Here is a 20245-nt window from a genome sequence, read left to right on the forward strand (position 1 = left end):
TGTGTCTCTCCTCACGGAGGAGGATGTAATCCTTCGACTGCCACTGAAACTCTGTAACTGGAGGTAAAAGGATTTCTCTTAACATTTTTATAAAGTCATGTTTGCATTGTGTGGGGAGACAACAGCAGTGTGCTGGAGAGATTAGAGTAAAATGCTTTAATTGTTGTGAATTTTCTCAGCATCTTGGTTTTGGAGTCATGTCATCATGTTTCCAGCATTCAGCAGAAAACGTTCTTCAACATGAGAATTGTTTGACTTATTGACTTATAATCCAACAGCAGCTTCACAGATAAATGCAACAAAACATTTACATATTTAAATAGTGAGATCCATTTGTAGACAAATACACGTACCTCCACTGCGGGTTTGACTCAGTATACATCCAGGATTAAAGATGTTATTTTATGTTTTTCTTCTATTCTGTCAGTCCCATGAAAAGACAATCCCACATACACATCTGTGACCTGTTTTTTGACTTTTTGGCTTACAGTCATGGGTGAAAACATGAGCAACCTTCCATTTTTTTTCTAATAACACACAGACTATGAATCACATGGTATCAACATACGTATTTCTTTCATTTGCTATGGAGAAAAAAATGAAACAAAGCATAAATCTGTGAAAATACTGGATCGTAACTTATTCATTCAACAGTGGGCTGGACAGTATTATTGGCACCTTTCTGGAAGTTGCAAGAGATAATTGGATTTCAGGCAAACGATTCACCACAAACTCACCTGTGACGAGTTACAGGTGCCTGCAATCTAATAATCACTCATTCAGCCAGTTTGAACAGAACAATGTGTGCCACACTGAGCGTAGATAAAAGAAATAAAGCTGAGAACTGCTCGAGAAGGTGAAGGTGCCGTGACTGCACAACCTAAACAACTGGCTGAGCGCCACAAACAGGGAAGGTAAGTCAGGAAGTGTTCAGAGAGACGCCACAGTGGCAGCTGTCTGGTGTTGTCGATGTCAGTTTGACCTCCGCCATCATGTTCTTACACAAAACATGATGGCGGAAAAAAGTCAGAAAACAGTTACACTGTGAACTAAAGGCTGTTCTTGACATATATGGCAACAGCAGAGATGATTTAATACATCTGTTATCTCAGCATCAGTCAGAGTACCAAGAACATAATGTCACTTCCTGATTTCACACGTAAAATCTACTTTGGTCACAGAGAGAAAAGGTGAAAACAGGATGGAGACAAAGAAAAATATGGCTCAACAAACATGAGATGGAAGAGAAATTTTTATAAATGCAAATTTAAAAAACTGTCAGTCCAGAGAACACGGTTTTAATCCTTTCATAGTTTCACTCTGCTGTTTTCTAAGCATCTACTCACAGTGATTAATAAATAGCCTAACTGACAAGACAAATAAATTATGACCAAATGACAAGATTTTAGTGCTCTACAAAAGTTCCTGTTAATTAGACAGAAACATTAAAAAAAATAGAACCGAATAAATATTTTCAACCAAAGAGAAGTGAAACAGAAGATTTAACAGTGGTTTGTGGAAACACGGGGTCGAGGTATATTAACAAAAATAAAATCTCAATAGCTGAAAAGCCTGTTGGAGTCATCTCAGACGCTTGGTGAAAAAAAGCCAAAACAGCCTTAAATATATTTTTACCACAGAAAATCATTACAGGGTTTATCTTTTAGAGACATTTCCCTTAAAACAAAAAAAAAAAACTGCTGTTCTGAAAACCATCCAGAGCAGACAGACTTCACACAAAAGAGGAAGCTAAAGCTAAAGAGCTAAACACACTTTAGCATCTTTTCTGAAACAGGAAAAGTTGGCGACATTCATTCACACTTAAGTAAAAAAAAGTACTTTGAGTTACAGCGAAAGCTACAAGAAAGTCAAATTTTAACAGGAAATGAACAAATGGATCTGAAGATAAACCTCCATCTTTTTCTGTCCCAGAAAGAATTAAACACGTTTGTGCTTCTCCCCTCTGCTCGCCTTGTTGCTCTGCGCTGCTGCAGAAAGATGGCGCTGTGCCTCTGACAAACAGCCGCTCGAGCTGGCCCACAGGCAGATTCTGCCTCGTGACAGACAGGAGTGAACGTCAAAGACGCGTGCAGTCATGCACTGGAGTAGAAAACTTGTGCGTGAGTTTGCTTTTGTGCACTGAACTCAGAACATGTTCACATTCTGTTTGGTCCGCAGTGGTTTGTGGAGGAAAACGCTGCAGCACAGTTCTGCTGTACAAGCCAGCCTGGTGGTGAATCCAGCACATATTCTGTATGTCAGCTGTCTCATCTTCTTGAACCCTTCGCCTCCGCTCCCTTCGTCTCTTTGTGGTGGAGACTTCAGGGAAGCAGAAGATGGAAAAAGCTCAGGGATGCACGTCTGGAACCTAAATACAAGTCTTTGCTCTTGTGCCTTGATCATTTGTCATGAATGGAGTGAGTGACTTTACCAGCTCAGTCACAGTTTAACTTTACAGACATCAGGAAATAAAAAGCACATTCACATGTAAACATCGGTCGAGGAAAGAAGCTGCAGATAAGAACCTGTGAGGATCTTACAGTGTCAGTTTATGGACTTTTGTAATTGTCTAGACCTCCTCGGACTTACAGTACAGTCATATCATTAGTGACAGCATCTGCTGTTATTATGCAGACTAAAACAAAGCGTGCACAGTTATTTTAATTAAAAAAACATGAATCCTCTTTGAAAACTGGCATGACCAGTTTCATTTGGAAAGAAGGAATCAAATGAAGCAACATTAACGCACACACAAGCAGGGCTGTCATGATGACAAGTCGACCACCACAAACACGTGATGCCACATGTTAACACGCATGCGGCAGAGCTGAACGATGTGAACAAAAATCACAGAGATTGTTTGGCAGATATCAGGATTGTGATGAGTGACGCTTTCAGTGGGAAGAGGATCAAACATGCATGTTTCTCTCCGTCTGGAGAATGTGATTTGTGGGCCGGGGCATCTCTTCATTTATAATGCTACGTCATGACACGTTTAAGCTCCTGCCGTGTGGATATTCAAAGATATTTCAACTAATTGCTCAGCTGTAGAGTGCACGCAAATAAAAGGAGAAGAGCGGCTCGGCTGAGGAGATTCAGCAGAAGTGCTGTCTAAAACGCTTTCTCTCTCTGCGACTCAAAACCCCCAAATCACAGGATCTCAAACACATCGGTGTCCTACGATCGGATCAGTGCTGCACAGGAGAAAGTCACAAAGCCTCAGGCTCACTCCTTCTGGAAGCAGCGGCAGCAGAAATCAGCAGAAATCAGCAGAAACCACAGGCTGCCCTGCTAATTATCCCAACTCAGCTCAGCTGCAGCACAGTCAGGAGGCAGGAGGAGGCGGGTGAGCAGTATGAGCAGGCACTAAGATGAAATATTGTACTAAGATTGAACATGATCCTGCTGTACCCCGGGCAAAATAATCAGCAAAAACAAACAAAAGTACCGCATACCGCGCTGCTGAGTCATGCCAAACCAACAAAACTCCTTCACCGTGGCAGCGCCGGTCTGGAGCGTGAAAGTATAATTCAAGTAAACTCAGGAAACGCTGGCCGTGCGCAGCCGCAGCAAGCAAACAGAACGGCTCTGAAGTTCCACCTCCCAAACACCTGAAGCCTCTGAAAGCTTCACCTGCTGCTGTGATCTGTCACATCAGTACTGTGTTTCAACGACAATGAACCTTGTGACGCTGATCTAAGAACTGGAAGCTTGTTTTTCACGCAGGAACCAAAGCAGGAGCGCCGTGCTTCACCTGCAGTGCGAATAAAGTGCAGCCGAGCTTCTTCTGCTGTCGCTGGTTGCATTTTTTTTAATCATTCAAGGATAAAACCCAAAGTTCTGTCAGTTGGAGGTAAAGCTTCATCTGTGCAAGTGTTTGGGAGCATGAGGGACCTGGAGGAGCTGTGAAGGAGTCACACAGCTTTGAAGGAGCTGCTCCTCTCCTTTTTGGCCGCCCGCCCAGCTTGAATCCACTGTAGATTGTGGCTGTGCTTCATTAGACTTGGCTCACGTCCAGAACCTCCAGTTTTCCAATTATCAAGGAGATTATGCTTGCCAATGAAAATCAAGTGCACCTTTAGCTACTTCACGTAGACGGCGGTGCCACCGTGTATCCCAGGGCAGCAGGGACGCCTTATCTGTCCTTCCATCCAGCGACTTCAGGGGCTCACAGTGAGGTTTCACGGGAGAAGCTGATCGAGGGCTCCAGCTTGCCGCCATTGGCTCTCTTTTCTGCAGGAAAGTCCCCGGGACAGTCAGCAGGAAGCTAGGAGGAAGAAATTCAGATGGCGATCAGCAAAACAAGTCCTCATGAGTGAATATGACTGATCATAATTCAGCGTTCAGATGATTTCCACTGCACCAAAGCAGCCAAACATAATCTATTGCCAGTTGAAAGTTACTTCATATGATTATAGTGGATTTTAAATCATTATTAAGACAAATGAATCAATTCTGTTGACAGGTGCTGCAGCCTCATGAGTCCATTCATCCGTGTGTCTTTCTTTATATCACCACCAGATGGCGTCACGCTGAAGACAGTGAAGCTGTGAGAAGATGAACTGAGGAGGTTACAGAGGCCAAAGCTTAAACTGGAAAACTCTGGGCTGAGGATGAGGAGGAAGGAGAGGAAGGGCTGGATGATTTACCTTCTCTGAAGGGCACTTCAGCACTGACTCAGCGGGACGGTGGGAACATGGAAAAAAGACTTAAGTGTCCACACAAGCAGATTTAATGGCCTGGCTTGTCTGAGGGCTGATTTGCTGGGCGCCTTCAGAAATCATTTGGGATAATCAGCCGGTGGCGAGGTTACGTTCAAGAAGAGAAACGACTTTATAGCTTTGTCTGTTCACAGGGCAGTTTGTGTTCCAGAGCAGAGGCACAGAGGACGCTTAATGTCCAAAGTGACAAGGCCTCTGTTCAGGCAGCGCAGAGACAGGTTCAAGAATCTGTCTCCTCATAATGTCACACCGTGGGACGCCAGTTTGAGGACAAATACTGCACAAAGAGACGCTCAGACCGAATGCCGTCCTCTCTGAAGGGCTCTCCACAGCCATGGCAGACATCTTCATGAAAGAGTGAGAAACACACAAAGATACTACAAAAACACTGACTCATCTGTGGTTATAGTTATACAAATCACCCACAGATCGACTGTAAACCTGTGTGTGTGTGTGTGTGTGTGTGTGTGTGTGTGTGTGTGCGCGTGTGTGTGTGTGTGTGTGTGTGTGTGTCTTCGTGCACTCACTGCTTGCAGGTGGTTGGTGTCTGCTCTCATGTTGATGTTGTGTCTTTTCAGTTCTGACTTAATTAAGGCTGAAACACAAACAGGGAAAAGTTACATTTCTAATATTATCTAATATTTACATGCACAAACAAACAAACAAACAAACAAACAAACAAACACACACACACACACAGCCTACCAGTGAGCAGTATTCCCAGGAAGATCCAGGCGCAGAGGAAGACATTTCCAATCAGTGGATTGTAGTCTGTGGTCAGTTTGCCCTGAATCAGAGTGAAAATAATCCCAAATATCTACACACACACACACACACACACACACACACACACACACACACACACACACACACACACACTACAGTTACAAATCAGCACTTAAACAACAAAAGCTATCCTAATATCTGTCACTGAATGTGAACGCAGCTCCTTCAGGACACTTCAGTGGAACGCTGTGATACCTGTGCAAAAGCATTGAGGAGCCCCGACGAGGTCCCCTCAGACTCCGGGTAGGTGATCTCCACTCCGAACTCGAAGCCCAGAGGAAGGTAACCCGTCATGAAGAACCTGGGACACGGACACACTGGAGTCATTTTGGAAACGTGAATTTGTCTTCAGATGTAAACATCGACACACCGCCTGCTTCACGTCTGCAGCAGGTGTGTTTAAACCTACGACAGAGAGAGGCCGAGCTCACGCCCTGTCTGGACGACCTGCTTTGACAGCAGCATTTAAACGGTTTAACAAACAGTTGCTGGTTTGAATCCCAGCATCTGTGTTCAGCGTGTTTTAGCAGCTCTGCGATCACTAATGACAAATTCAGATCTTTGACTGAACTCAACTTCACTCTTTTGCTTCTCTTTTACATTTAGATTTGCATGTTTTTTAACTTTTAACACAAAAAGAAAATACAGATTTTAGGAGACGTAGGCGGCGATGACTCGTCTGAGAGCTCGGCAAGGCTCAAAGGAATATTTCACCAAAGTTCATCAATCATTCGCTTTCAATTTTACATATGATCGCTCTTTGAACTGAGACTGTGAAGGTCAGTGCTGTGAATGGAAGGAGGGAGCAGTGTGGACTGAGCAGCCGTCGGTCTCTACGAGCCCTCTGCAGACGCCCCTCCTCCACCCTGCACCCACCAGCTCAGTGTTTAACGTGCACACATGAACCCGCTGCAGCGACATGTGTTAGATCCTGTTTCACAGAGCTGCCTCAGGCCTGCGTTACATTTGATTCTGTCAGATATGGCAGTGTGTGAGCTTGGCAAGGAGCCCTGTATTTACTCTGACGAATACAGACCTGCGTTTGGAACATCAGTTCACACTTTCACATAGATTCAAATATAGATAATAGGACATATATCAGACGTATCTGTAGCAGACACAATGTAAATGTGATTCTGTGCTTAATTTAGTGAATCAGGCGCGTCGTACCCCAGAACTCCAGCGGTGAAGAAGACCAGGTAGATGTTGTCGAGGTCCAGAGTGAAGGTGAAGACCAGCATGCCCAGAAAGGACAGGATGTACACGATGAGCGTCGTCATCCTGTGAAACGGGCACAGATGATTGGCTGTTCCAGTCACTGATGTGATCGCTGCCTGCACGTCATGTGACTCCCTCATGTGAAACTACTGTATGGAGGCACATTGAACCACAGCACCGCTCGCAGGGCTACAATCTGATCTGGCCCAGCCTGACCGGTTTGGGTGGGGTCAGGATTCGTGCTCTCTCAACCCCTTCCAACTTGATTGTCTCAGGTTTCATTTCACTGCATCCCTCCCGGCTGGAGCGTTTGTTTTGTTATGCGCCACTTGATACAGCTCTGACATTATATGACAACATAATACAACGTTCCAGAAGTATGTGGACACACCTGCCGTGCTCTGCTTTTCGAGGTTTGTGAAGGAACAGTTTTCAGTCTCCTGACATGAACTCCGTCGGACACAAACACGGACTGAGCCTGACCTTTATCGTCCAGCATCAGCAGCCTCCAGCCAGGAATGCAGCCTTTACCTGTCCACATACTTTTGGCCATGTCATAACTGAGCCTGATTTTTAGGATCTTTTCGATGACTGTTAATAGACGAATGTATAATCTTAATACTGCATACTGTAATGTTGTATTACTGCACCATCATCCTTTAATAACCTGATCATTTGTAATTTACAGGTGGGAAAAGCGTGTGTGTGTGTGTGTGTGTGTGTGTGTGTGTGTGTGTATGCGGCCTACTTGTATGTCTTTGTGTGGTCCAGCCACAGGCCGCAGAGGATGGAGCCGACCATCCCAGCAACAACCAGAGTCAAACCAATCCTCCCAGCGTTCAGCTCCTGGTTCTGAGGGGAGCAGAGGAGGTCGTGGATGTCGACGTGCTCTCAGTGGAAACAAACAGCTGACTGAAAAAGCTTTTACGCTCCTTTACACTCATCAACTCACAGGTGGTCTTTAGGCCAGTCACATGTCCCGTATATGAGGGAGGGGTGTTAGCTGGGGGGATTTGCAGCAGTGGGACAGAGCTGTTAAGTCATCTGACAGTTCAGCTGGGGGGGGGGGGTTTATAAGTTCAAGCGAGGGTGAACATCTCCGTGTGTGACAGGGTTAGTGTGTAAGGCTGAGACTAAACTGTCTGTGTGTGTGTGTGTGTGTGTGTGAGAGAGAGAGAGAATAAGAATGAAGTGCTTTAGAGTGAACAAATCAGTCTTTCTCTCCATCATTGTTCTGTGTGTGTGTGTCTGTGTGTGTGTGTGTGTGTGTGTGTCTGTGTGTGCGCGCGCACTGACAGTGTTATGGTGGGCAGCAGGCATGCGTGAAAACAGCTAATGAACTCAGACAATAAGCTCATGTCTCATCAAAGCCATCAGACGTTTCTTTGTTCTTTTCTCTCTCCGCTCCTCTTCCTCTCCTCCTTCCTCTCCTCCTTCCTCTCCATCCAGTTTCCCTCCACCTCTTTTTACGGGCATTTTAACCACGAGATACACGGTGCACTAAAGCTTTAAGCGTGTCTGCGGTGGACGTGCTGATCATGATCTGCAGTCTCACAGACTGTTCCACGATGACGTTGTTAGACCTGCTCTGTGTCACAGCAGTGAAGGGAAAGCGAGACAGGAAACAACACAGCTAAGGTTCGGCGGCAAAAGGCAACCAGCACATTCAAACAGAACAGAACAGCCATTAGGAAACATATTGTTCATGTTCTGATTTGTGTGAACAAGACAAAAAAACTAAAGGAAAAAAGCTAAATCGACATGTGCAGTTAGCATGCTACATGATAACATTTAGCTTGTAGCGTGCATGCTAACATGTTAACATGAACAGTAAGCAGCCTAACATGCTAGTGTACATTTAGCATAACGTTTAGCATGTTAGCATGCTAATATTAGCCTATAAAGCGTCCTGTCGTTAACTTGACGTACAAGTGGAAAAATGAGGCGCTAGAGGGCGAGTCAGACGACCGCCAGAGGTTTTGGGATTCACCCTCTGCAGACCATGAATATCTGGAGCAAGTTTCATTTTTAAAGTGTGTCCTCCCTTGAATCCCAGCTGAAACAGACAGAAGTGAGGGCCAGAAAGACGAGCTTCAGCAGCTTGTTTGAGTTTTTTTTTTTTACCTCGTAGCAGTCCATGATCATCTGGTTGAGCAGTGTGGAGACAGAGTAGAAGGAGCCCGTCATTATACCTGCAGACACAAACAAAGAGGCAGCGGAGGCCGCGCTTAGTTTCACGTTCAGCCGCCCAGTGTACAAAGTGAATCCACTCAGCTTAGAGTTCACTTTGTCCACGACGAATCCGATGAGACAGAAATGCTGTTTCTAAAGGACGTTGTTTTCAGTCACAAACACAGTGCATTTGTGTGCACTCTGATCCAGAAGAAAACAAAGGTGTCGGGCTGAGGAAGAGGAGAGGCGGTGTGACGGTGCGGTGGATCATTTACACGAGGTGAGCTGTGAGGTGTGTGCGTGTTGTGGCGTCACACACACGCAGGAGTCATGTGGAAACGACGTGTGTCATGAGATGGTCACGCTGGAAACATGAGAGTGCAGACGAGCACCTGCAGCCTCAACGTGGCCTTCGTGATGTCTCAGCGTCTGGACTGTGTGAGGGCTTGAATTATGCTTTCACACCAGTGAAAATCAAGTCGACTTCAATATACTTAAAGGTATATCAGTGCCAATGTGTGAACAGTGGCAGCTGCAGTATGAATTAACATAGCAGTAGTTGTACTAATGGAAACACTACAAATACTAAAAGATTTGTGGTACAGTTGAGGTAATATTTGTTGTAGTGGTGGCAGCAGATGCAGTAGTATTAGTGGTAGTAGTAGGAGCAGTAATGGGCTTAATAGTAGTCGTAATTGTGTGATGATAATAATCTTAGTATCAGTAGTTGCAATAATAAAAGTATTAGTTTTGATCATTTTGATAATGGTAGGAGTGACAGTAGGACTAGTAAGTGGTGAAAGTAGAAGCAGTAGTATTAATTCTGTAGTAGAGGTAGTAGTAGCAGCAGCAGTAGTGATAGTAGTATTTGTGGTAAATGTACTTGTAATCGTGCTTGACGTGTCTGGATGCAGGAGACAGACTGTGTCCTTCGCTGTGTCCACGCACACGTGCTGTACAGGATCTCTGACATCAGATTTCTGTTGTCGTAAAGATGAAGACTGACCTGAGCTCATTGGCTGCTGACCCTTGACCTCCACTCACTGACCGTCACTGCAGATCTGAGCGTGTTTGACTTCATGGTTTCTAACTTACCGTAGCTGATGAGCAGCAGGACGAAGGCCTTATTCTTTAGCAGGTTGATGATGGACTGTTTGTAGGAGTAATCTTCAGGAGGGGAGTCTGGCAGGACGGCCTGGGCTTGACTGGGAGGGAGGGGGGGGCGGTCCTTTATGACTGTCGGGGACAAGCCAAGCATGTGTTAGCTCTCTGTTTGTCAGAATGAGAGATAAATACATGATGATGTTCCCTCGTGTAATAAAAACTGCAAATATCACAACATAAAACAACCAATCAATGTCCCCGCTGTGGAAGGTTTCTGGGAAATTTCACCCTCATGAGGACAAGTGGTCCTCAGAGGAAGGGGCCTACATCGAATCAGATCTGTGCCTGTGGACACCCCACACAACTTTCAGGAGACCCGAGAATCTGGAACTGGAACAGATGGCGAGCGGCACATAGGCAGTGTGTGTGTGTGCACGTGTGTGTGTGTGTGCGTGTGTGTGTACCTATAACAGTGAGGATGAAGAGGCCCGTGGAGACGGCGGCCGTGCCGTAGAACATGATGCTGATGTTGTGACCCGTCAGTTCAGGGTTGTCGGGCGTGTTGGGAACCAAAACTGGAGGCAACAGGAAGCCGATGGCTGTTCCCAACTGAGGACGAGGGACGCAGAGACACGCAGAGACACACAGACACACAGAGACATAGAGACACAAAGAGACACAGAGACACACAGAGACATAGAGACACACAGAGACACACAGACACACAGAGACACACAGACACACAGAGACATAGAGACACAAAGAGACACAGAGACACACAGAGACATAGAGACACAAAGAGACACAGAGACACATAAAGACACACAGAGACACACAGAGACACACAGAGACAGAGAGACACACAGAGACACATAAAGACACACAGACACACAGAGACACACAGAGACATAGAGACACACAGAGACACAGAGACACACAGAGACACACAAAGACACACAGAGAGAAATCTGGTTAACTAACTCTACTGTTGTTGTTAAATATATTTGATGACACTGAACACTGAGACAGTGTTGGTGATAACGTCCTTGTTTGCTGCAGGTCTGTTGTGCCTCTTTGGAGTCAGTGACTGTCCTGCAGTCTGTTCTGTCATCATTTATCCTCATTTATTGTTAATTTCATGTATAAATCCTTTTATACTCCATCTCTCCCCCGTGTCTCCTCCATTCTCCTCTGTTCTCTTCACTATCACACAGTCTCTAACCCAAAAACACGCTGTCAACTACAGCCTTTCAATAATCTGTGGCACGCGCACACTGACCTGGTTCCCGAGCACGGCCGTGGCGCACGCGGTTGAAACCTCGCGCGGTCCGAACCACACCGAGGCTATGCGGGACGGCAGGCCGAGGATGAACACCTGCGCCACGGAGCAGACGACCTGCGCGGTGAGGGTGACCCCGAACAGCTCGGGGCTCACGCTGGTGCACTTGAGCCAGGCGCCGGCGCAGTTGAGGCCGGCGCCCAGCAGGGCCGTGAGCCGCAGACCCTTCCGGTCCAGCAGCCAGGTGGCGGGGAAGATGAGCGGCACGTAGGCGAGCATGTAGACGATGGAGAGCCAGTTCACCTCCTCGTTGCTCACCCCGTAGTACTGGGTGAACACGTTGGTGATGATGCTGTACTGGATCCACTGGAAGGCGTTCACCAAAGAGTACAGGCTGAACACGGTCAGCACGGCGAACCGGCGCCAGTACAGCCTCGTCTCCAGCTTCTTCTCCTCCGCTTGTCCTCCTCCTCCTCCGTTGGGCAGCATCGCCTCTCTTTCATCCGCCGGCACCTCCTTCTCCTGCTCCAGCGCCCGGTCGGTGTCGGTCTCCGCAGCCCCGCGCGTCGGCGCCGTTCCGTACGTCGCACTCGCGCATCGCTCGGCGGCTCCCTTCAGCTCGAGGGTCTTCCTGTCCACCGTGATGTCGTCAGGTGCGCCAGTATCCGCGCGCAGATGCTCCTGCACGAGCTCGCCAGCGACCATGATGCTTGTTTGACAGTTCTTCTTTTTTCCCCGCCGCGGAGTCGAGCGATGACAGCTAGGGGCGAGGCAGGAAGCGAGGAAACGCACAACAAAGCGGTTTCCTCATTCGGTTACTTGTGGATGCCGCTCCGATTCTTCAGAGAACATGAATGACTGCGGTGTGAACCAGAATAAGACACAAAATATTAAAGTAATCTACTTTAACGCGCCCTGCTCATCTTAAACCCGGTATCTTCTATCCTCCGCCTCCTTTCCGGCTTCTCTCCAGCAGCGTGCCGCTCGTCCGTCAGCCTGGTGCGTCTCTCTCTCTCTCTCTCTCTCTCTGTCGTTGCCTCTCTGGGTCCCTCTATCTTTTGTTCGGTCGACGCTGACACGAGGCCTTCCGATGCTGAGGAGCCAATAGAAGAGCAGCTCCAGCTCGTAGTATCTTGTCCTCCTGCCTGGCTGTTAATGTGAACGTAATCGGTGACCATGTGGAAGCTTGATGCAACAGCTCGTAAAGTGAAATATGAGCTTTGGTGGATTCCCAGCATCGTTATAACCATCACATGTTATAAGAGGTAATAATCAGTAATGATTCATCTTAATTACTAAACTTCCTTCTGTTTAGTTAATGTTAGAATAGACCTTCTATCTCTCACTTCTAAATTATTTGTATTTTTATTATTAAATCTTAATTAGCAACATGTTAAGCTATTGTTGAAATGTCCGTTTACTAAAGGATTTTTGTCTATTTTAGGCCTCCATAAATGTCCAAGCACACAGGTTTCATCTCAGTTTAAGCTCATAATACTTGACGACATGGTGAGCTAAATGCAAACAAATCAAATAAACAATGAAAAAAATCAATAAAAATTATTGAATATAGATAAAAACCCATGCGTTTCCTATCAGGTCAGTTTCAGGCCTGTAATGCTGCTGCTTTGTCCCTGTAAGCAGCCCGTCCATATGCTCAGGCTGTTATCTGCTCTAATCCTAATCACCCTTTGACCCAGTGGGACTGCAGCAGGTAGAAGTCTGATCCCACAGGTGATCCACACGTTATACACAAATTTCATTTCACTGATATGTGTGCAAAACCCCTGAAATGTATGTAGACCCTGTGGACTTAAACAAGGTGCTGGCAGACTAAACTAACCCGAAAGAGTAACTTCAGGATTTATCAGCTCTCGAGCTTCAGTTAAAGATTTTTCCACCAAATGCACGTGACATCCCTCAGACGTGTGCAGGTCTGTGTCAGGAAGATCAAATAACCTTTGACTTCAGCCTTTCTCTGAGAGCTGAGGGGAGGTCTCACTCTGTCTCTGTTTTCAGGCACCAAGAGGAAAAAACTGGATGGTGTGACGAATCCTGACATTTTGGCGCACACACACACACACACACACACACACACACACACACACACACACCATTAAAGCACACATTATCTCATGCATACTATGAAATAATACAGTCTGTTTTTAATCTGGCCTAAAATCTGTAGGATTATTTTAAATGGTAAGGTCAGAACTTTTTTGAGTCATAAGGTTTGTAGTTTATTTTTAAGAAGTGCAAATGGAGCCAAAAGATCAACTGACAAAGCTAAAAAAAAGGGGGGAAATTAAAGTTTAAAGGACTTTGGGAAACACAGAAGCTCCAGCAGCTTTTTAAATTTACATTAGAGTGACTCGTCTTTCAAACATAAAAGATCTTTGGCGCTCTTCTTCAGGTTTCCGTAGCCATGGAAACACCAGCATCACAAACTGGATAATTTATTGTCGGAAAACTGCAGCGTATAAAGATAAAGCCACAATGTCCGGATGTGAGGAGCGAGCTCTGCTGGAGCTGAACCTGCGGAGGGAGACGTGGTGTCGGGTGGAGGGGAGCCCCCGGCAGGCCTGGGAGAGGACCGAGAGGAGGCATTACCCGAGTCACCTGCGGGCCAGCCCGGCCCTCCTCACCGCTCTGACCGCCGGGCCGCAGCCCCGGGCAGCCTGCAGCGAGCGGCCGCCGCCGCCCCCCGCAAGGCTTCCGGAGAGAAGGCACTTCAAGGAGAGCTGTAAGAAGGCTTGTCTGGCTTAATGTCTCCAATGGGAGGGAAAGTGTGTGATTGTCAATATTTCCGTAAATTAAAACCTCTGCAACGATCCCACAGGGACTGTCATATCAAGACATGATAAAAGTTTATAATTCATACAGTCTCATTATTTCATGCTTTGTTAGTGACAGAACTCATAGTCAGGATGTAATACTTGTTTGGTGCTTTCATAGAAGAGATAAGACTGTTTATTTTAATTAAGGCATGAGATAGAGATGTTTGAAGGTGGAGTGTACACAGATTGAATCCTCACCCACAGCACACGTGGCACCCTGAAGCATCTTGAAAAGACATTGAGAATTTAGCCTTTTCTTGCACGCAGAGACTTGTGCAAATGGGGAAACAAGGAAGCAAGAGATTGGACCCAAATGTAGACTGCTGAGTCGGAGCTGGTGCAGTTCAAAAGACTTATTGACGAAAGGGTGATAAACAAAGGGCCCCTGGGATGGTGAGGCAGGCAAATCCAAAGAAATGAGTGCAAACAAATCGAAAACGAGAGCACACAACACTGGGAACAGTGGCTTAAATACCCTGAGGAGGGAGGACTAACGAGGGACAGGTGAGACAAATCAACAGTTACACAGGCAGGGAAACACAGGAAGTCAAGCAAAAGAAGACGCATGAGGAAAACTTTCAACATAAAACAGGAAATAACAAAACTAACATCTTCACAGTCTCCAAATCTCACATGAGATTTTCTAATTGGTTTCTCTTCTCTTCCAGATAAATCACACCTGGTGTAGACGCCTGTGGCTGATGGGACCTCACAAGCCAATCCAATAAATACACACGGGACCTGAACGCACCTCCGCTGTCAGGATTTTATTTCCATGAACAGAGAACAGAATTCATCATCATACAACTGATCCCATCACTCATTCATCTGAGAGCTTACACTCACTCGATCATCCACTGCTCATCACGCAGGAGTTTTGTTTGCTTGTGTTCATCTGTGCAACACATTTCATTAAAATACCTCAAAACCCGAAGACCTCATTCCTGTCACTGATGCTATCATAGCATGCTAACACGCTATCATTAGCAACACTGTGTTCATGCTAAAGTTGGTATTAAGCCCAGAACACAGCTGAGGCTGACAAAGCTATAAAGCAGGATTGGTTCCTGTGGCGCCCCCCTCAGGCCAGACCTCACACTTCAGACACCTGTGCTGCACTGAGCGTTAGCGCCTGTTAGCTTTGGGGAAAAGTCTGTAAGCATTTTGTGCAGCGACGAGCTGAACGGTGTGTGGCGACAGACCTTTGACGTTAGCGATGTGCCGGCAGGACAGAACGATGTTACCTGGCTCGTTCCTCACCTGGGGGACAGAAGGAGGCAGGAGGTGATTAAAAAAACATCTGAAGGGGAGACGCAGCTGAGTCAAGAGTGTCTGAACATGATGAATTCTGATCATCTGAAACTTACCTGCCGGTCGAGTCCAAGTGCAGGAGAGTCGGTTTCAAGACAGATGTGTTCCAGTGGGATCTGCTGGATCAGCCTGTCTCTCTGTGTGGTGATAAAACCAACCAAGTGAGGACGGCAGGTACACTCTGCATCTCCCACTGCATGCTGCTTCGACACTACTGCTACTAAACACTGTGTATTCTATGAGTTGGGTGTTTTTTTTACCCATAGTGCAGCACGTGTCAAAGGCTGGGCCAAAGTTTCATGGATTTAGCGAGAATGTAGACAAATGCAACAGTTGATCGTCCAAATGGGACCGTTTTTATCTGAGCACATCCTACCTGTATAACCATAAATGGTACAATGTACATCAAAGTGCTGTGCTTATCGACGGACCACGAGGCTCAAAATGCCGACTTTATGCCTCGTAAAATATGTTATCTGTCCACGTTTCCTTTTAAAAATGGTAAATTATCTCATAAAAAGGCTGAATTCACTCCTACCTGTTGGTTCCTGCAGACAGCAGGTGGAAAGGAGAACAGGTAACCAGCCTTCACGCCTTCCAGAGCCGCCGACGGCTTCCCGGCAAAGTTATGGAGCAGAGCTCGGCTGATACCTGACGGAGAGCCACAGAGTCTGTGTCCAAACGTGTGCAGACAGATAAACAAACGGACGCGACAGAATGGAACGCGGCGCCCACCTTGTTCTCTCATGGTCGCAATGGTGATCTGAGCAGCTGATCGTGAGTGGACGTTTCTGTGCGGCAAACAGGAAGTAAGAGGAGTCATCGGTGGGTGGATTTTCACATGTCATTTGGGATTTCTGTGGACAATAAATCATCTCTTCCCACCATGAAAGGAAGCTTGCTGAGTGTCGCAGCACATTTTCTGCTCACGAGCTTCGATGCAAAGCAGATTCAAACGCAGTCAAACCAACTCTCAATGAGATAAAACATGCAACTGACGACTGGGGCTGTTCAGAGGGACTTTCATGGGTGTAACATTCACATGGACACACTAAACTAACTAAAGTGAACCTCTATGTGCTAAATGTTCCCCTCTGCTGTGCTCACACGGGCAGATCCAGCTCTTTGGCCACGTTGAGCTGTTTAACGAAGACGTTCATCTGGTCGTCTCTGTCCTGCGCAGTGGGAGCAAACCACGGCGTGAAGTCCAAACCGATCTGGAGACAAAAGTTTCATTAAAGTTTCATTAAATGTTCATCAAAGGCCTCTTAATGCTCAGTGTTAACATGACACAAGCTGCGAATCCTTTCAAATGTGTGTTTTTACAAAGCTGAGACCGCGTCCACTGGGCCATTACATCCTTTTTGTGTCTTGCCTGTTGGCATTTCACATGATTTCCTGTTAATCTCTTACTTTGCACAGTTAATAAGCCTGATACATAAAGTCAACAGTGGGGGACACAGTGTGTGAGACTGTTGACTCAGTCCTGTGACGCCTGAAATCTGCTCTGACAAACACACACATTCCTCAACAGCCTCTGCAGCATTACAGACAACCACAGAATGAAGGGTGTGTGCGTGTGCGTGTGTGTGTGTGTGTGCGTGCGTGTGTGTGCGTGTGCGTGTGTGTGTGTGTGTGTGTGTGTGTGTGTGTCTGTGTGGGAGAGAGTGTGACTGACTGCGTTCATTAATTTTTCCGGCCCGGGCAGATTAGGAGGCCAGTTGGGAGTTTTAACTGGTTTAATCTGCTTTACTTTACCAGAAGTCACACTAAAGTTAGGATTTGTTACCTGAGGGGGGCAGCGACGTGTGTGTGTGTGTGTGTGTGTGTGTGTGTGTGTGTGTGTGTGTGTGTGTGTGTGTGTGTGTGATGTTTTATTAAATCTGCAAACATCCTTAAGCCACATGATGCATGTGTAATTAATATTCTGTATGAACGGCGAGACAACACAAAGGGGCGTGTGTGTGTGTGTGTGTGTGTGGAAAGAGGCGGTGTGCTATTATATGTGTGTGCACACAGCCTTCTATCTTTGTGAGGACCATTGGAGTTTTACGCCTTGAGAGCGAGAACACTTTGTCCTGTCCTCATGGCGTCATGGTTAAGATAAGAAGACGGTTAAAGTGAGGGTGACAGTCGGGGGCTGAGGACGTTTCACGTCGAGTGTGTCGCCTTAATCCTGTTGTGAAAGTAAAAATAGGTAGAAGGAAACTTGTGTTTATGTGTGTGTGTGTGTGTGTGTGTGAAGAGTCTACCTCTCCAACAGCGACGAGCCGTTCTCTGTGTTGGTAGAACTGCGGCAGGGCGGCATCCAGGTCCTGTGGAAAACATCTCTTTATTCAGAGCTGAGACAGATTCACTTTGACTCAAACGCTGTTCAAGTTTTCCTTCAGCGGAGATTTTAGACGGGCAAAAGTTTGAGTGTTTAAACTTCTTTGAAAACTCTGAGCTCCATTTTAAAGCTCTACTGCTTCATTTAGTTTTAGTTACTTCCATTGAATAATCAGCAGCTTGTTTGGATCTTTTGGATCATAAGAGGACTTTGTTTGAAGAAGCAGCAGGAAACACAGAAACTTTCAGACACATAAAGGCAGAAAGATCAGTGAAAATCAGCTTTCCTTCTAAAAAAACAAGCATTTTTGATGAAAAATTGATAAAAAGCATGAACGACGGCCATCCACTCTGTTTTTTTTTTTCTCCTTTTTCTTCTTACGTCCAAACTTTTAAGGGTTTTCAAGGACGGCGAGAGGCCTGTGTCACAGCACTCTGCTGGTAGCTCAAGCTAATCCAGGTCAGCTGACCCGCTTCAATAAGCTATCGAGCAATTGGAAATGATTAAATTAGAGTCTGCCTCCACATTCTGGCCCACGGGATTAATCAGCAGACAAGATGAGAGTTGAAACTCTGCGGAGGATGAGCTCAGCCTGCACTCCAGGATTCTCACTTTAGGCCACGGCATCATCAGCGAGCCCACACACACCTGAGCCACCACCTGATCTGTGAGTCCCCGTCCGTTAGTTCCAGACTATAGACACACTCGTCTTCTATCCCAGAGCTGTCAAACTGCTGACCTCAGCTCAACTCTACCTCACTGTACAATACTCAGTCCTACAGTGATTACTGCATGTATTGTGTTTTATTTATGTTGTAGCACACCTGAGAGAACAGCCTACAGGCTTTACATTGAACTGCCTACCTGAGTATTACTATGACAGCAGTAAAGTTGAACTAATTTCTTCTCCTTATCTCCACAACACTGAACCTCAGGGTCCCTGTTGTAATACTTAAGGTGGTGTTTAAGAAAAGTGTATGTTTTTGTAGTTTGAATAAGATCTCAATGGAAAAAATAAATAGACCTTCATCTCCTCCAGAGGCCTCACCCTCCCTCCCTCTGTGTCACACTCTGACTCCTCACTTCCTGTTATCCTCACCTGGGACTCCACGGAGCAGACCGGATTAAGTTTCTCTCCTCATTTTCTCAGACTCATTAAAGTCAAATAATCAAAGGATGGAGGAGGTGCAGCCTGTTTGTCTACCTGAGGCTTCACGCTGCGCTGCTCGGGGCCCCCGACACCCTGCAGCGGGTGGATGCCGAAACATGGAGCCACCAGATCTGGATATCTGTGGGAAAAGAATTTAACATAACACTGTGAATAATAAACACAGCGCTGGCCAGCTGAGAGCAGCTGTACGGGACAATGTAAACCTTCTTCTTCTTTACTTTATACACGTGGGACTTCAGTGAGAAAGAACATTTACACAAGCTCCGCACTCACTGTCGGTGCAGTTTGGAGGCTGTGGCATTTCACTTCAGTATTTTATTTTAGTGAGACTAAACAGCTTTAACTACGTGGATCTGACAGGTGCAGTTACCCTGCAATTAATGTCCAAGACAGGCTCCTAAAGCGGAAAATGATTTCTGATTGCGTAACACTGAAGACATACAGACCGCTCCTGCAGCTGCAGAACTCTGGCAAACTCTCTGACTTCTTCTGTAACTGCAACCAGAGTCTTTACCCCAGCCTGCGCACGCACGCACGCACGCACGCACGCACGCACGCACGCACACACACACACACACACACACACACACACACACACACACACACACACACACACACACACACACACTGCTCAGTCCCACAACAAAGTCTACAGTCTGTGTAAATGAATAATATAAGATTTAGACAGACAGACAGCAGCAGCAGCAGCTCAGTTCCCTGTAACAGTGTCTGTCCATTTCAGACTGCTGTGACAAACTTAGTGACCATTGTCTTAATGTCTTGGACAGATGAACTAATAACTGACCTCTGTGGTCCTCTGGATCACATCCTCCAGATCCTGTGTTAAGACACAGAGGTGAAGTCAACAAGAATCATCTGAAATCTCCTGAAAACTGCAGATAACAGCTGAAATGAGACTGTAAATGATAACAGGAAGTGTAATTTAAAATGCTGTGTTGTACATACGGGTCTTATAGTACATAGTGCTATTTGTGATATTAATACACAGTATATTTACTTTAAAGTAGTTCAAAAACGCTTAAAGCCATGAAGGCCGAGTACTTTTAAATGTAACACTACGTTTTGTGGCTCTTCAGTTAAGCCTCCTACCTCTTCGAACTCGCGGGCTGATATATGACAGTGACAGTCAACGAAGCCATGCTCCATCGAAAATCAAATTAATCAGAGCTAAGAGCGTCGACAGCGATGAAAAACTACGATATTTGCTAATATTGTCTTTCGAAACATAGCAGACAGCTGGGCGGAACACTGCTGCGATGCGAGAAGTGTTGTTCCGGGGGGAACTCATGCGAGTCG

General features: G+C 46.1%; 3 protein-coding genes across 4 annotated transcripts; 1 reads left to right on the forward strand and 2 right to left on the reverse strand.

The window, feature by feature from the left end:
• Window positions 1-1647: 1647 nt before the first annotated feature.
• flvcr1 (FLVCR choline and heme transporter 1) lies at window positions 1648-12300 on the reverse strand. Its single transcript, XM_076755944.1, has 10 exons — window positions 11281-12300; window positions 10466-10610; window positions 9993-10133; window positions 8850-8917; window positions 7474-7577; window positions 6678-6788; window positions 5703-5808; window positions 5427-5538; window positions 5249-5316; window positions 1648-4267 (listed from the first exon to the last, which is right to left on the reverse strand). Exons 1-10 carry the CDS (start codon window positions 11983-11985, stop codon window positions 4169-4171), a joined length of 1659 nt encoding a protein of 552 aa, XP_076612059.1. The 5' UTR covers window positions 11986-12300; the 3' UTR covers window positions 1648-4168.
• Window positions 12301-12455: 155 nt separating this feature from the next.
• spata45 (spermatogenesis associated 45) lies at window positions 12456-15061 on the forward strand. 2 transcript variants are annotated; one of them, XM_076755947.1, is made up of 3 exons: window positions 12456-12555; window positions 13694-14023; window positions 14786-14925. In XM_076755947.1, the coding sequence occupies exons 2-3, from the start codon at window positions 13777-13779 to the stop codon at window positions 14803-14805; spliced, it is 267 nt and encodes an 88-aa protein (XP_076612062.1). In that variant the 5' UTR covers window positions 12456-12555; window positions 13694-13776; the 3' UTR covers window positions 14806-14925. The 2 variants fall into 2 exon arrangements, with proteins under 2 accessions (XP_076612062.1, XP_076612061.1); XM_076755946.1 differs by lacking the exon at window positions 12456-12555 and having other exon boundaries at window positions 13582-14023; window positions 14786-15061.
• tatdn3 (TatD DNase domain containing 3) lies at window positions 14866-20218 on the reverse strand. Its single transcript, XM_076755945.1, has 10 exons — window positions 20039-20218; window positions 19734-19766; window positions 19375-19448; window positions 18962-19046; window positions 17681-17743; window positions 16536-16645; window positions 16164-16219; window positions 15967-16079; window positions 15485-15565; window positions 14866-15377 (listed from the first exon to the last, which is right to left on the reverse strand). The coding sequence occupies exons 1-10, from the start codon at window positions 20093-20095 to the stop codon at window positions 15243-15245; spliced, it is 807 nt and encodes a 268-aa protein (XP_076612060.1). The 5' UTR covers window positions 20096-20218; the 3' UTR covers window positions 14866-15242.
• Window positions 20219-20245: the final 27 nt, after the last annotated feature.

Source organism: Chaetodon auriga, chromosome 18 (genome assembly GCF_051107435.1).
Source record: "Chaetodon auriga isolate fChaAug3 chromosome 18, fChaAug3.hap1, whole genome shotgun sequence".
NCBI classification, from domain to species: domain Eukaryota; kingdom Metazoa; phylum Chordata; class Actinopteri; order Chaetodontiformes; family Chaetodontidae; genus Chaetodon; species Chaetodon auriga.